This window comes from Thermobia domestica, chromosome 6, assembly GCF_964235325.1.
Source record: "Thermobia domestica chromosome 6, izTheDome1.hap1.1, whole genome shotgun sequence".
In the NCBI taxonomy this organism is placed as follows: domain Eukaryota; kingdom Metazoa; phylum Arthropoda; class Insecta; order Zygentoma; family Lepismatidae; genus Thermobia; species Thermobia domestica.
This window is the reverse complement of record NC_137459.1, coordinates 113,875,235-113,890,236: the sequence shown is the minus strand read 5'-3', so window position 1 is coordinate 113,890,236 and position 15,002 is coordinate 113,875,235. Positions and strand designations below refer to the sequence as shown.

Here is a 15,002-nt window from a genome sequence, read left to right as displayed (position 1 = left end):
CTGTCTGTTATTCGCGATTTTCTCAATTTTCAATCCTGCATTCGATAGAGCATCAAAAACTTTATGAGAAAGTGATTAATGTTTTCGCACCACTCTTACCGTTCCCGAGATATTGGCCAAAAATAGCTGATTTGCAGAGATCTAAGAAGTCATATCTCGGGAACCGTAAATTATAGAAAGATCATATTGCTGTTGATCAATACCTAAGAGGATGGTAAATGTTTTAGTACCAAATAGTAACCGATGGCCACTGTCCAACTGACCACTGGCTTGGCCAGTGTCCACCAATTAATATGTATACCAAAATGTTTATTATTGTCCTAGATACTGATTAACACCAATGTCATCTCTCTATGATTTACTGTTCCCGAGATATTGGCCGAAAAACTAATTCCGATTTCGGGAGATTTAAGAAGTCATATCTCGGGAACCGTAAGTCACAGAGGGACCATATTGGTGTTGAACAATATCTAAGAGGATGGTAAATATATATATATTTTTTTACCAAATAGTAACCGGCGATCACTGATCAACTGATTACTGGCCAACTAGCCACCGTTCCCTAGATATTGGCCCAAAAAGTTCGAATTTCGGAAGATTTAAGGAGCCATATGTCAGGAACTGTAAGTCATAGAGATATGATATTTTGCGAATTTTTGCGAAAAACATAACTAGGTGTGAATAAAAATATTTACTTTCACATCTAGGAACAATGACAGTTATCCTTCCCGTTCCATCTTTCCATTCTTTTTAAGTTCGTTCTGGCAATGCTCTTGGAGGATTCTCAATTGATTAATTTTGTATCATATTCAATCATTTAGACAACAATAGTGTCCTGCTGTTGCGCAGAACGTGCAGGTTTGCCAGTTAATATAATTGTTTCAAAACTTCATCCCTTCAGGAACTGGATTCATGCTTTCTATTTTGAACAAAACTTATTTGTCTATCTTATATTTTCTTAATATTTTATTCCCTCAAATTTGGGAGCTTTACGGATCAAGATAGAATACAAACACGTAAAAGCATCAAAATATTCATTGACTATATAATCCACGAAGATGCACGAATGAACGTAGTTGAATGAAGACATGAAAATCTCATGTTCTGATAGAGGCATGGAGACCTTAGAACAGCGTTTCCCAACCGGTGTGCCGCGGCACACTGGTGTGTCGTAAATGAGCCGCTGGTGTGCCGCGGGAAAATCGAAACAAAATTATTAATTCTATAGTAATCAATTTGCAAGACATAAGGGAAAATGTATATTTGTATTTCACATTACTGTGAACCTCTACTATGAATCTACAATTTTAAGTTTCATACCGTGTTACTCTTGTGTACAATTTTAATGTTGCAAAAAGTATTTGTTATCATTGTTATAACCATGTTGCTCCTTTATTGTTGCAGACTATTTCGTAACCTGAAATTTTAAAATATCATTCAATACTTTCAACAAAGCAAACACGCATACAAATTACCTACATTTGTGTTTTAAAAGTAAAAGAGATTTGTTTGTCCGTTCGTTATTTAGTGATTTATCTTCTTAGTGAAAGGTTGGACACAGCTTTCAAAAAAAATGTAGTGTTGCAAACCTGAGTCCAATATTTCATTGAGTTGTTTTCTATTTTTAAATTAGAATGAAAAGTAAGCATAATGATTAACAACGGGTGAAAACCAGTGATCGAGCTTTCTTCTCTGTGAGAAAGATCACAAATAATAATATCTATGAGTGTGACGCGAGAATTCAAGTTACACCCGTAGTGTGCCGCCAGTTGAAAAAGGTTGGGAAACGCTGCCTTAGAGCAACAATTTGAGGCGCTGAAAATATACAAGGTGTTCAGAGCACAAGAAAATCAGGTTCAATTGCCAAATGTTTTGAGGAAAAAGAGACGAGGTTTGTACGTTATACCTTGGTACATGAAAAGTTAGCATTGTTTATTATTATTATTATTATTAATATGAGAGTTATTTACAACATCTGGACACCTTTTAAACTTTGAAAGAAGTTTCATGTAGAGACTTTAAATATAAAATAAATACACACCTAGCAAAATTGGACTTGATTCCCATGTGCACTGAACACGCCATATGTTTGTTTAAGTTTTGAGTGAAAGGATAAGTTGTGTACTAGTCTTGCAATTAATGACAGAAAAGGGCCAAGTAAGACAGTGACTTAAGTCCTATATCCTAACATGTGATTTTTATTTTATTTATTTATTTTTTATTTTTATTTTTAGATTTTAAAGCACCACTCTCTTAAGAGGGCGGCTGGAGTTAAGACAAGACTCCAGCTCGCCACGTATGTAGTGCGATTGGACCGATATTGTTAACATATTATTGGATTTTGTTTGTTCAATAAATTATTTTGTCGTGCTTTGTATATTACGCAGAACAAAATATCGAAGAGCACAAACTGAAGAGGTAGTTTTGTGTGTAAACTTTACATGCTTCAATATCAATTTTTCAAATAATAATAGATGTTTAAATATGAACTTGAAGTAACTATTTTTTGTTTCATTGCTTACAGGCGCTACTGGACCATTCAAATGAAGAACAGTACTGCGGATAGTACTGCGCCGTCGACATGCACCACGACTAGCTGCCAGGGACCTTATTCATCAAGTCGGCATAATAATTTTTCATTTCTTATATCCAGTTCACAGAAACCATTTGAAACTAGGCAAGTTATAACAGGATGTGTACTGTCATGACACAGTGCCATTCAAAAAGCAGTTTAAGCTATATTTAAATGGTTATTATTGACCATAATAAAAGGAGAAGCATGTTAAATCACAATTGCATGTTAACCATCACGCAATAGGATGGTTGGCTCATATTCGTTAGAACAAAAACCATGAGTCTTGGCTGCATATCAATGGATTACATTGTTATGTCTACGCTGATAGGAGAATGCTGTGGCAGCTAGGAATACAGATGAAATATTTTATTTCCGCGGTTTCTTTATTTTCTCTAAAACATAATAAATTTGCAATCAGTTTCCTAATCGTTCAATTTGGTGGATTTTGCAGATGTGTAGAATGTAAAGTTTCATTGTTTTTCCTGTACTTACGTAGAAGAAACTCAACATATTTAATAGTGACTAACGTTTATTATGTAACTTTCATGAGAAAAATATATGTTGTGCACTAAAAAAAAGGTTGGAAGTTCCGATATAGAAATAAGTAAATGCGAATTAATTCGAATGTAGTAAACAATCCCTTGATATCAGGCCAAGCATACATTTTAAAAGACACAGTAAATACACTATTGAAACATAAGAATCTAACAGGAACATTATTTGGCCCACATAACACTAATCAATGCTGTACTTCATCTAAATCAGAATGCCTCTACCAGGAAGAACAAGGAAGCTTTATTTATTTCACTGCTACAAAATCCACCAATGGGTGTTACCAAGAAATTACTTAATATTTGTATTTGGCTCGTTACAATTGAAGAACGATTAATTATAATATAATTTAACATTGAAGAAATATGTATTTCTAAATAATAAATATTATTGTCAAGGAGTGGTAAAGAAACGAAATTCACAAAGTAAGAGGCATTCTGAGATGTTGTTTGACATTGAGAATTTGATATAAATTGCGCTGATAAGAATTCAGTGATGTGTGTGTGGGTTTACAATAGACTAATAAAATCTTATCGAACGAAATCTATATGACAAAGAATTTGAGACAAATATGTAAATAATGATGCTTGGCCTAACATATTAAAGTAATGTACAAGTTATGTGGACTATGCCACTTGAATTGGAGTTATGTAAATTTAAACAGCATATTAAAACGAAAAGAAGACAATAAATCTCTTCCATAAGGAAATGTTTTGAAACTCAGAATACTAAATGAAATATTAAACAATGAAGCTTTTTTATGATATTTTGCAGCTATGGCACTAAACGTAACAACACAAATTTTTAATCCAGTATTCTGATTTTTTGTTGGAGTCATACGCAGAGAAAGTCACACGGGCTATTTTAAATATTCTATTATCTAACAGTATCAAACTACGTTATTCAACTGACTCTAGATTCCTCTGACAACGTTTGTTTTAAGAAGAGTATGTCTGAACAAATTGCACTGATATTACTTAAATAATTCAACAAGAAAAATGATATTCTTAAACATACTGTTGAACACAAGTATAGTTGTATAAAGATTGCAGTCATAAACATTATGCAACTAAGGTATACAATGGAGAACCTAAGCTTTATTCTATACTGGATGATTTATGAAGAATGCCAGTCTTCAATAATCATAATGCCAGTAGAAGAACGAAAATAAATTGTATGAGTAGAACCATCAGAGAAAGCGAGTTCAGTACGATTTCAGTGGTTAAAACCTTGAAAAATGCAAACAATATTAAACGCAATATTGAAACTTAAACACTTTTCATTACTTTATTAACTAAAGTAATAATTTAAATATTTGTTCATATATCATTGTGAAAAAAAAAATATATATATATTACAATATCACACAAGTTTGTCACTAATGTTGCATAAAAAACTGCATACTTTTACGATAACAGAAAATGCAAAAATAATAAACATAAAACTATGAATTTATATTAATGTGTTTTATCATAAATTTTGTACGTATGAAAACCTACTACTGCTAACTTCCTCATCACATTTATTGTAAGAGAAGACGGACAACCACAAAATATAACTACGTCATTGAATATAACTGACGTGAACCATTAACAGCAATAGTTTATTTTAAATTATACATGGATGAGTGATATTTTTTTTTCTAATTACAAAAGGGCAAGGAATTTTGAGTAAATTTTAGGAGTTAACGCAAGTTCATATCTCTTGGATTTCATCGTATTTGAATGATATAGATTTTGTTGAAATTTGAATGAAATAATAATTATTCTACTTTACTCAAGGATTGTGTTAGTAGAAAAAGTTCGTGACTCGACGTACGTAACGAAATAAAATTAAAACGATTAGAAACGAAGGGGAGAGCTTCGGGAAATAATATAACAAAAAATGTTGTTGGTTATACAAGAAACTATATATATATATATATATATATATATATATTAGTATAATAGCCTAATATTGTGAAATCATGAACCATGTATTGTAGTAATTTTTCAGTGGTATTAAGGCACAAATCCAGTGAAATATATGAGAAATACATCCATAGTGAGATCTTGTGAAACTATGCTTACAAAAAAAGTAATAATAAAATACTCGCATTTATTCATTTTCAAGATGTTTGCAGTTTTGTGTTCAGGACAAACGAAAGTGTGCAACGATATCAATTGCCTATAGTAATTATGACCTGCTAAATTGTATGATTTCCATAAAAATATTAAAATATGTGAAAAAAAGAAATTACGTTAGTTTTTCAACGGAAATGTTAAGAAATATTGACAGTATATAATGCAACTATACAACAATATATTAACATATAGCTTTGATGCATAGCATGTATTTATATGACATATAAGAAAATTTATACTTTTACAACATAATTTGGACAAAAATTCCCAAAAGTACTTTTATAGCAAGAGCCTTCAGCTGAATGTACTTTTGGTTGAATGATGGCACTGTGCAATATTTGGAAAATAAATTATATTGAAATGTATTGGGACGAAACAATGTTAAATACTGATGGAGATGCATATATATACATATATTAAGCTTTGCACAAAAAAATCATTACATAAATAATGATTTTGATTTGACTTATATGAGCTGTCAACTTTCAGAAACAATTAAGATTAACATAAGAAAAAGTTTTGAAAAAAGGAAATTTTTCAAATTTCACAAAAAGACACATATAACTTCGCATTATAATCAGATAGTGATCATGTGCATATTATGTTTGTTTCCTTCTTCTTTACAGCCTGATGTGTTGTATTCCCTTGTAAATTGAACACTGCAACAATATTAATATTAACAGTTATTTACAAACATTTTCAGTGTGTATTTACTAATTTTGAAGTTGAAGGGTATGAAAAAAAGGACGCCGAGTACTCTGGGATTAATCAATTACAAGAAGTATAGCACAATTGTGTATAGCTCACTATAAAAACTACAAAGACAATATCAAAATGGTACAAAGAACTTAAATAGTACATTGTAAATAAACTAAATTATACTAATAGTACTAAAACAATAAACACATTTATTCATAAAAAATTAGTGGAATACTAATTACTACAAATACAATTGTTTAAAGTTATAACTATTATGGATTTCTCAAGCTACAGAAGCAGATTCAATTCATGAAATAACAAATTTAATATGATTCAATTAAGTGCATACAACCAGAGAATAACTATTCACTAGGAATCTATGAAAACTACAAAATTATTTCACTACGTGACTATAAGTTTCGTGACTGTAAGTTTCGACTATCAGTTTCGTTTCACACTACAAGCATATTTCAATTCATTGAAACAAATATGCTTTTACTGGACAACTGAAAATGCACAGCATCATATTCACAATTACATTCACATAGTTAAACATTAATAACTATAAACGATGTTCACATTACGAAAGAATTAAACAATCATCGAAGGATCCGGTATTAATGTTATAAAATAAGAACCACAACTTTTGGCAAAAATAGAAGTTCACTGGGAAATGAACACCATGAACAAATAGAATACTGAGAGTAATCACAGTCTAACCGAAAGTTTCGAAGATAAATATCTCATATTAAAATAATAATAAAATCCTGGATCAGAAGTCAGGTTAGAGAGACGAACTACGTTTGACAGAGTATAACTGAATAAACTGAATACATACTAAATGATATGCAAAGATAGAGGAAAACATATATAGTTTCAATATTACTTGAGCACGTTATTTCAAGACAAAATATGCTATATAAAGCTGTGATGTGTTATTAATTTTGATAATTAAAGAATTTTTGCATACTTAATAAGGAAACAATGAAACTTTACATACCACAACTTATCTGCTACAAGAAATTATAATTAAAACATTGCGATCTTAAGTAAAGATCGCAAATTTGCAGCCAGGATCAAATATTAGTATTAACTAGTATATTGCAGTAAATTTAAGGAAGGACATATAATAGGTTTAAATGCTTATGGTAAGTACGAGACGGAGTTTCTAATTTTGATTCAAATTTTTACATTAGTTTGATTCATGTTCTGTTTCTTGTAATATTTAGCAAAAATATAAAGTAATTCATATGCATAATACCATTATACATATTTTTCCTTAAAAAAATAGACATGTATATACTTCCGATGAAATATGCAACGAACGAGGATTAATTTTGAGTTAAATTTATAGTTTGTAATGAAAATATCATCACAATAGTGACGATGTCAGAAAGGAAACAAAGAGTACGCTTATCTTTACCCTTTTAGGATTTTCACTTTTTGAGTTAAATTTTAGACTTCCACTAAACCAACTACTGCCTCCTTACTATTTATCGTAGAATCATAGTTCCTACCTTGTTTCCTTCTCAGGATAGAGCATACTTTCCAACGGTACCACTCCCTTGTCCGTATTGTACATCAGAAACTGCAAAATCGGGAAAACCGGTAGATTTTTCGAAAATATCGAAATTTTTGCGCCCATTTGGCCCAGGTCTGGGTTTACGTAAGGATCTGAATATTTTTTAATGTGCTGTTATGTACATGATATATATGCAAAATTTATTTTTTTTTATATCTTGAAAACAAAGGGCGGAAAAAATGTTGAAATTTAGGCATATATATTTTAAAACTCACGAACTTCATTTGGGTCTAGAATTTCTAACAGAAGTCCGATTTTCATGCGGTTGTGGCAAATGATCAAGGAAGGATGGGAGATTTATAGGACCATGTTTACTGGTTTAAATTCATCCGGTGTAATATCGGCCACTCCTCGAAAAAAAAAACGCAAATATTCGCCAATGTACCTTACAATTGGAATTAAGTTCGGTGCGGTGTGAAGATTTGAGTTTTCTTCGTACATTGAAACCTCGCCAAGATCAATAAGAATAACAAATATCAAACTGTGCCGTTGTATTGGAAATTCCGCTGTACAATGCTGTGCTACTGTGTGAATATAATCAGGACACAGTGAGAATAGTGTATTCTTTGGAGCAACATGAGTTTATCGTTAAAAGTTTTTGGCAAACGAAATCTTAGTAACGTAATATAACTATGGTCGCTAGTGAATAAATTGGAAGAAACAGGATCGCTTCTGAGTGATACAAGGTAGCATCGGACCCTGTAGGCAGCTCTTGTGGAAAATGTCATTTATTGAATCCTTAGGTCGCCCAAGAAATCTTTCCGTCATTTGTCGCAAGAAATCGGCTGTAGCTATTCAACATGGGATTTTTGGGTTTTACCGCTAACACTTAATTTGTATTCTGCAATTTCGCTTCAAAAATCCAAAACCTCATTCCAATTTAAAGGTACACTGGCGAATGCTTGCTATTTTTCTTGAGGCATAGCCGATATTATCCCGGACGATCTTAAACCAGTAAACATATTTCCATAAATGTCCCATCCTTATTTGTTCATTTGCCACAAACCGCATGAAAATCGGACTTCAGTTAGAAATTCTGGATCCAAATGAAATCCTTGAGTTTTAAAAGAATCACTATATATATATATATATATATATATATATATATATATATATATATATATATATATATATATACTCGTATATTCGCATTATAAACATTTACTGCGTCATTACTATTTGGTCTAGAAACATGGTTTAAACGCAATTTTCTTTAGTATAGCAAGCTCTTTCCAACGATACTATTCGCATGTCTGTATCATACACCTGAACTGGAAAAATTGAAAAAAAAACGGAATTTTTCTAAAAAAAAAAAAAAAAAAAAGGATCACACCCTCGGAACACTTACGCCGAGGCCCGGCCCCGGTTTCACCTAGGGTTCTCAAAAAATATTGAAAATGCTCGAAGGTGCTGACAATCAGTATGTAAAGTTTCAATTTGATATATTTAAAACTGTAGGTGTGAAAAATTTTTGAAGTTTGCCTTAAGAAAAATAAAAAAAGTCACTACCTTCCACCGCTTCTTGGCGACACGAAGTTGACCATCCGGTTCCAAGGTGCAACTGGGGTGTTCTCTGGTCCATCCATGACTTGGTCTATAAAAAAGGCTTAAATACCTGTTATAGAACCTAAAAAAGCGGCCAAAGACGATACTACGCCATGGTAACAAAAGTTAGCAAAAATCCTAAAAGGGTTAAAGCAATTCGCAAGAAAACTTTCTATATACAAAAATGATCATCACATTAAGACGAATGTTCAATATAGATAACACGCTTATGATATTTCGTAACTACAGATAATTGCATCATGTCTATAGCTTGGGATGTTTTAAATATTTTTTATTATATATCATTAATTTATTTTGATGTATCTCGATTTTTTTAATACACTAAGTATCCTAATTCACTTTCTTCATGTTGCTAACTTTTGGACTAGTATTGTGGAAAATAAAAAAAAAAAAGTGCCCCAAGTTTATCGTGATACAAATTAACCTTGATAATTCGTCACTGCCAGCAGCAGCTACAAAGCTGGAACTCATCGTATAGCATAGTATCATGAGTAGCATAATATTAGTTAGTTTCTGTGATCTGATCTATTCCGTACATTTTCCTTCCAACCTGGTTCTGGTCTAGTTAAATGCCAATAGGATCAGCATTTAATGTTTTGGTTGCTACCAACGCATTTCTCAACATTTTTTCTGGTTTGATGCTACCAATTCTTCACAATTGTTTTTTAATAGTAATTTTGTACCATGTTACTATGTTTTGACTGTCCTTTCAGATCATATTCAAATTTTAGCCTATTGATACTCTCTGATACATTTCGTCTTTGACCACTCATTAGTTTTATTCGAAGTCTGAAGGAGCAGATACTTCATTAGGATAGTCTGAGAGCTTAAGTAGATATATTAACAAGTGCAATCAATATCTAAACAATGCATATACAGTATATTCACAAGCACGTGGACGAGACTAGTGTTGTTTTCTTTTTATGAAAAAACTGTGCCCCATAATATCAACAACAATTTCTTTAATGAAATCCCAAACACGTCGCTCAAATGCGAGAACTCATCTTCAGAAACTACAGGAATATACTTTGATAAACAAAATGTTGTATTGGCAGAATTAAACACCTGAATTGCAAAACATCTCAAGTCCACTGGAGTACTTTTGTGATTTTAGAAGAAAGACAAGAAGATTATACTTAGCATGCTATTCTGTTTAGCTGACTTTTTTGTACTTTTTAAAGTTTTTTGATTTGGATTTGCGTATTATGCAAGTGAATAAGCCTTAAAACATAGATGAGTCAATCCATTCTAAGTGATCAAGCATGTGCCGCTCGACCATCTAAAAAAAATATATATTTTTTCATGAATGTTTATCCTATATCAGGGTGCTTCATAACCACAATTAATTATTTTTTACAACATCCAGTTGCGACACAGAGGCTGGCGCAATTTTGCGCTTTTTCGATTTTAGGCGTTTACGTTGTTTTGAATAACTCAGCATCCATTTGTCCAAACAAGTTGAATATTGCTGGACGTCTCCAACTCGTACAGAGCTAAAACTTTGACTACTTAACATTTTTGCCTAAAACCACTTGAAGGGAGTGAAATCTGGGTCTGCAGTAGCAACATTTTTGGACGTTGAAAACATGTTTGGGAAGAGGAAACAACTTACGTAGAGGTCTGAATTTGTGTGTGCATGTAGTCCCGGGACATAAGTTAATACATAAAATTTACAGACCCATAGCTGCTCCCAAAGGTCTGAGAAAAATCGTAAATTTGTGGAATTATGCAAATTTAGCATATTTCACTGTCCAATATTTCCAATGGGCCTGGATAAAAAATCTGAAATTTTGGGAAAAGTTAATCCTTTAGTATACCATAACACAAACCAAAGCGCGTTTTGCGTTTTTGAGCAGAAGGGGGTCAAAGTATTAAGTAATGACGTCATACTCTAGGAAGTGTTTTGTTCATAAAATCTTTTTTTGGACATTGAAAACATGTTTGGGAAGAGGAAACATCTTAGATAGAAGTCTGAATTTGTGAGTACATATAGTCCGGGGTCATAAGTTAATACACAAAAATTTACAGACCTGTTGATGCTCCAAAAGGCCTGAAAAGAAATCGTAAAGTTGGGGAATTATGCCAATTTAGCATATTTCACTGTCCAATATCTCCAATGGGCCTGGATAGAAAAATCTGAAATTTTGGAAATAGTTAATCCTTTAGTGTCCATAACACACAACAAAGCGCATTTACGCTTTTGAGCAGAAGGTGGTCAAAGTACTAAATAATGACGTCATACCGTAGGAGGTGTTTTGTTCATAAAATCTCCTGGAAATTTGGTGTTGTGAAGAAAAATAAAGTAGGATGAACGGTTAGGCCAGTCAAGGCTCTCAAGCTCGTTTCTTTCCTTTAGTTGTAACACTGTTTTATCAGATCCACAGCAGCACTGGTGAAGAATGCCGCTACCAGCAGAAGGCGAGGAATGTCAAAATGCACCCTTTACGATTTTTTTCAGGATTTTTGGGAGCAGCTATAGGTCTGTAATTTTTTGTGTATTAACTTATAATTGCCGGTCTACATGTATGCACAAATTCAGACTTCTACGTAAGGTGTTTCCTCTTCCCAAACATATTTTCAATGTCCAAAAGTGTTGCTACTGTAGGCCCTGAATTCACCTCCTTCAAATGGTTTTAGGCAAAAACGTTAAAAGATCAAAGTTTTAGCTCTGTACGAGTTGGAGACGTCCAGCAATTTTCAATTTGTTAGGACAAATACATGCTGAGATATTCAAAACAACGTAAACGCCTAAAATCAAAAAAAAAAAAAAAATGCAAAATGGCTGCAGCCGTTGCGTCGTCTTGGGATGTAAAAAATAATTAATTGTGGTTTTGAAGTACCCTGATATAGGATAAACATTCATGAAAAATTAGATTTGTTTTTTTTTTTTTTTTTTTGAAAAGGTCGAGCGGCAATTCTTCTTTTTTCTCGATCGCCATGCATGGATTGACCCACATGCTAACATAAAAAAACGCCAAATACGAAGATACGAAGTGGACTTGGGATGTTATGCAATTCAGGTCTTCAATTGTTTTGAGATTAATTTTACAAACTTCACACTCTTGGTTTAAAATGTTTGAAATTGTAGGCTTACTTATACGCAACGCATACCTTTAATAATAAATCAATAGTTTTGCTGTTGCTTGTAATATTAATGCCCCTTTTCACTGCTAGAGTTACATGATAACTACAATTCGTTGTGGTAGGTAAATTTATTTACAACCACCGAGTTCCAAACCTAAGGCTGGTACCAAATGAAAAGAATAACCATTTTTCTATAGTTAGTATATTAGTTGTCACTATTATCTTCATTGTTAAAAGGTACTCTGTCCTACTGTCTACATATTATCTTTAAATTTTGATATATGGGTTTTAATTCCGTTCGTCTTGTCGTATTATTCTTGTTTCTTTCTTCCGTATTCATTCTATTGTGTTCCTTAAACTGTGGTCCACTCTTAAAACATTATAAGCCGTTTCTTCTCTCTTATTTGTGTTTATATATGCATATAATTTAAGCTGTAGTGGGAACATTATACTATGTTTCAGTTAGACTCATAGTGAATATACTTTTATCCACATTAACCAAATTCAAGGCTAAAATAAAATAAGTCCCTACATGTGTACATAAATTGCATGCCATGATAGGTAAACGGGTCAAACGGGTTTGTTTTGTGCGAAGTGAGAATAGTTTTAAACATATGCATGATAGGAGTCTCTAATATATGATAAATGCTTAATACAAAGTCCTGAATTTGCATTAGTGTTTTTGGTATGTGATAAGCGGAAAGCAATGTTTTATAACTAGAAAACATAGTTGTTTGTATTATTCATAATTCTTTGAATTTCTTTGTATTTGCTATTTCCATAAAAATATACATTCTGATTGGCTTTGATGATTAAAGTTGATCGACCAACATATAATAGGGTTCACTTAAAATTGTTAACATGCTAACTAATTGCATTCAATTACTGTTAATATTTGCAAAGCATCGCCAAGTAAATTTACTGTTATAGCTACCCAGATATTTGGAGGGAAACATTGAATTTTAGTGTAGCATTCCACATATATGCTCTATAGGGTAATAGAAACGAAATATAAATGCAAGAAATTGATGATTCGGGAATTGATGGGATGTAAAGGTGGAATGAAATAGATGAACCAGTGAAGCGCAACTGACGTGGCCTAGGACTGAATCTACTATCGTTCACACAGAAGAGAAAGACGTTCTACGACGGAACCACTATATAAAATAACGTTTCTCCACTAAGCTTATGATAATCACAGAACAGAAGAAACCGGCATATTGCTAGTTCGAAACAATTTTCATTTCCCTTGCTTCTGCATGACGGAATGGTTTAGACTCGTAGTATATTTGCATATGGTCCCCTGTTCGATCTACGGTGTGTCTCAAATTTCGAGTTGTGGTTCAAATAACATTTACAACAATAGGTTCTTGCCTATGTAGCCTCCGTAGTGAAAAGGCTTTAAAACCCAATCAACTAATGAACCAATTTGCCTTTTCCTATAAATTTTCCACAAAATATAGCGCAAATATTAGTTGTCAATATACCCTGCGGAAACGCAGTGTGAAAAATTAACCCAAATGCGTTGTCTTTATTCACAAAATTACAAAAAAAAAAAAAAAGCGTTAAATATTTCTCAAAAGCTGATTTTAAGTTGCTATGGAAATTATATTTTGCAATTAGAAAAATTCTGCTCATATGTAACGATATTCAGCATTATTAAGGCAACTAATGATTACACGGATATAGTTTCTTAGCAAACTTCGTGTAAGAAAGCATAAGTTCAAATTATCATACGAAGTGCATATTTCGCTATCTGAACAACACAACACACTTGATACGAAAGTAAACTTTAAAAAAATACTCAATGGAACGGTAGTCTATTAGTAACAGTATCCAACATTTTTGACACCAAAAAAAGTCTAAAATTTAATTACTAATTTAAAAAGAAATTTAAATTGACAAGAATTATATCACTAAAATAAAAGAAAAAATATACAAAATTAACAGAATACACGCAGTCTTCTAATACAATTTTCACCACTATACACCATGGTTATTCTTGAGTGCTACTTTTAAGGTTGTGTATTTTTTTGCTTTTCAGGGCACCAAGTTGTTTAATAGAAACCGGTGTTGATGATGCACCAGCAATAGCGACTATTTCTACGGGACGTGGCTACGAGGATCCCAGTGAGCCCATTTACACGGACCCTTCTTTGTTTGAAAGATCCCGCAGCCTGCGAAGTATTGCGGTCTCTCAAGTTGGCCAAGTTCGTAAGAAGAACGATGAAGACTAACGCTCTTTCCATGGACCAACAATTCTAATTTGAAACAAATTCTGATGCCATTTCTCTTGGAGTATTATTAAACGTGCAGTTGAAAGCAAACGAAAACAAAATTAACTTTCTCCAAAAATTGAATCACTTCTTTACTGTTCAAGATAACTAATATTTCATTAAGAAAAAAAAAATCTCTGGGAAAGTGCTTAGTGTTGTTTTGCTATTGCAAATAGTTTTTGTAGAGACTAACAGTCGTGGAATATTTTGTGTTTGGGATTTGAGAACTAATCTATTTTTTTTTTGAAACAAAAAATACTTTATTGTATCGGTTTCCTTTTTTTAACATTTAACCAAGCTTTTGTTTTCTCTAATTGCGTTATATAATAGCACTATTATCCTAAGAGTCTTCCTCCGGATTACTTTAATTTGCTACAATTTAACGTGAAGTTCACATTTTTTTTGTATTTTTGAATTATAGTTTGCATATGATATAAGTATACATATATAAATATCCATAATTTAAGTGTAGTTTGTAAGACATACCATTGGAGATCTTTTGAAGGTCAAGCGAAGAGCTCATCATGGACAATCTTCTCTCTCCC

General features: G+C 32.4%; 1 protein-coding gene across 3 annotated transcripts in view; it reads left to right on the top strand.

The window, feature by feature from the left end:
• Nucleotides 1-14,700, top strand: part of nompA (no mechanoreceptor potential A) — a 329,738-nt gene extending 315,038 nt beyond the window's left edge. For all 3 annotated transcript variants that reach the window (XM_081761969.1, XM_081761968.1, XM_081761967.1), the window contains 2 exons: nt 2,525-2,677; nt 14,226-14,700. In XM_081761969.1, the coding sequence (XP_081618095.1) occupies nt 2,525-2,677; nt 14,226-14,418 (346 nt within the window). In that variant the 3' untranslated portion in view covers nt 14,419-14,700. The remainder of the gene's footprint in view (nt 1-2,524; nt 2,678-14,225) is intronic.
• Nucleotides 14,701-15,002: the final 302 nt, after the last annotated feature.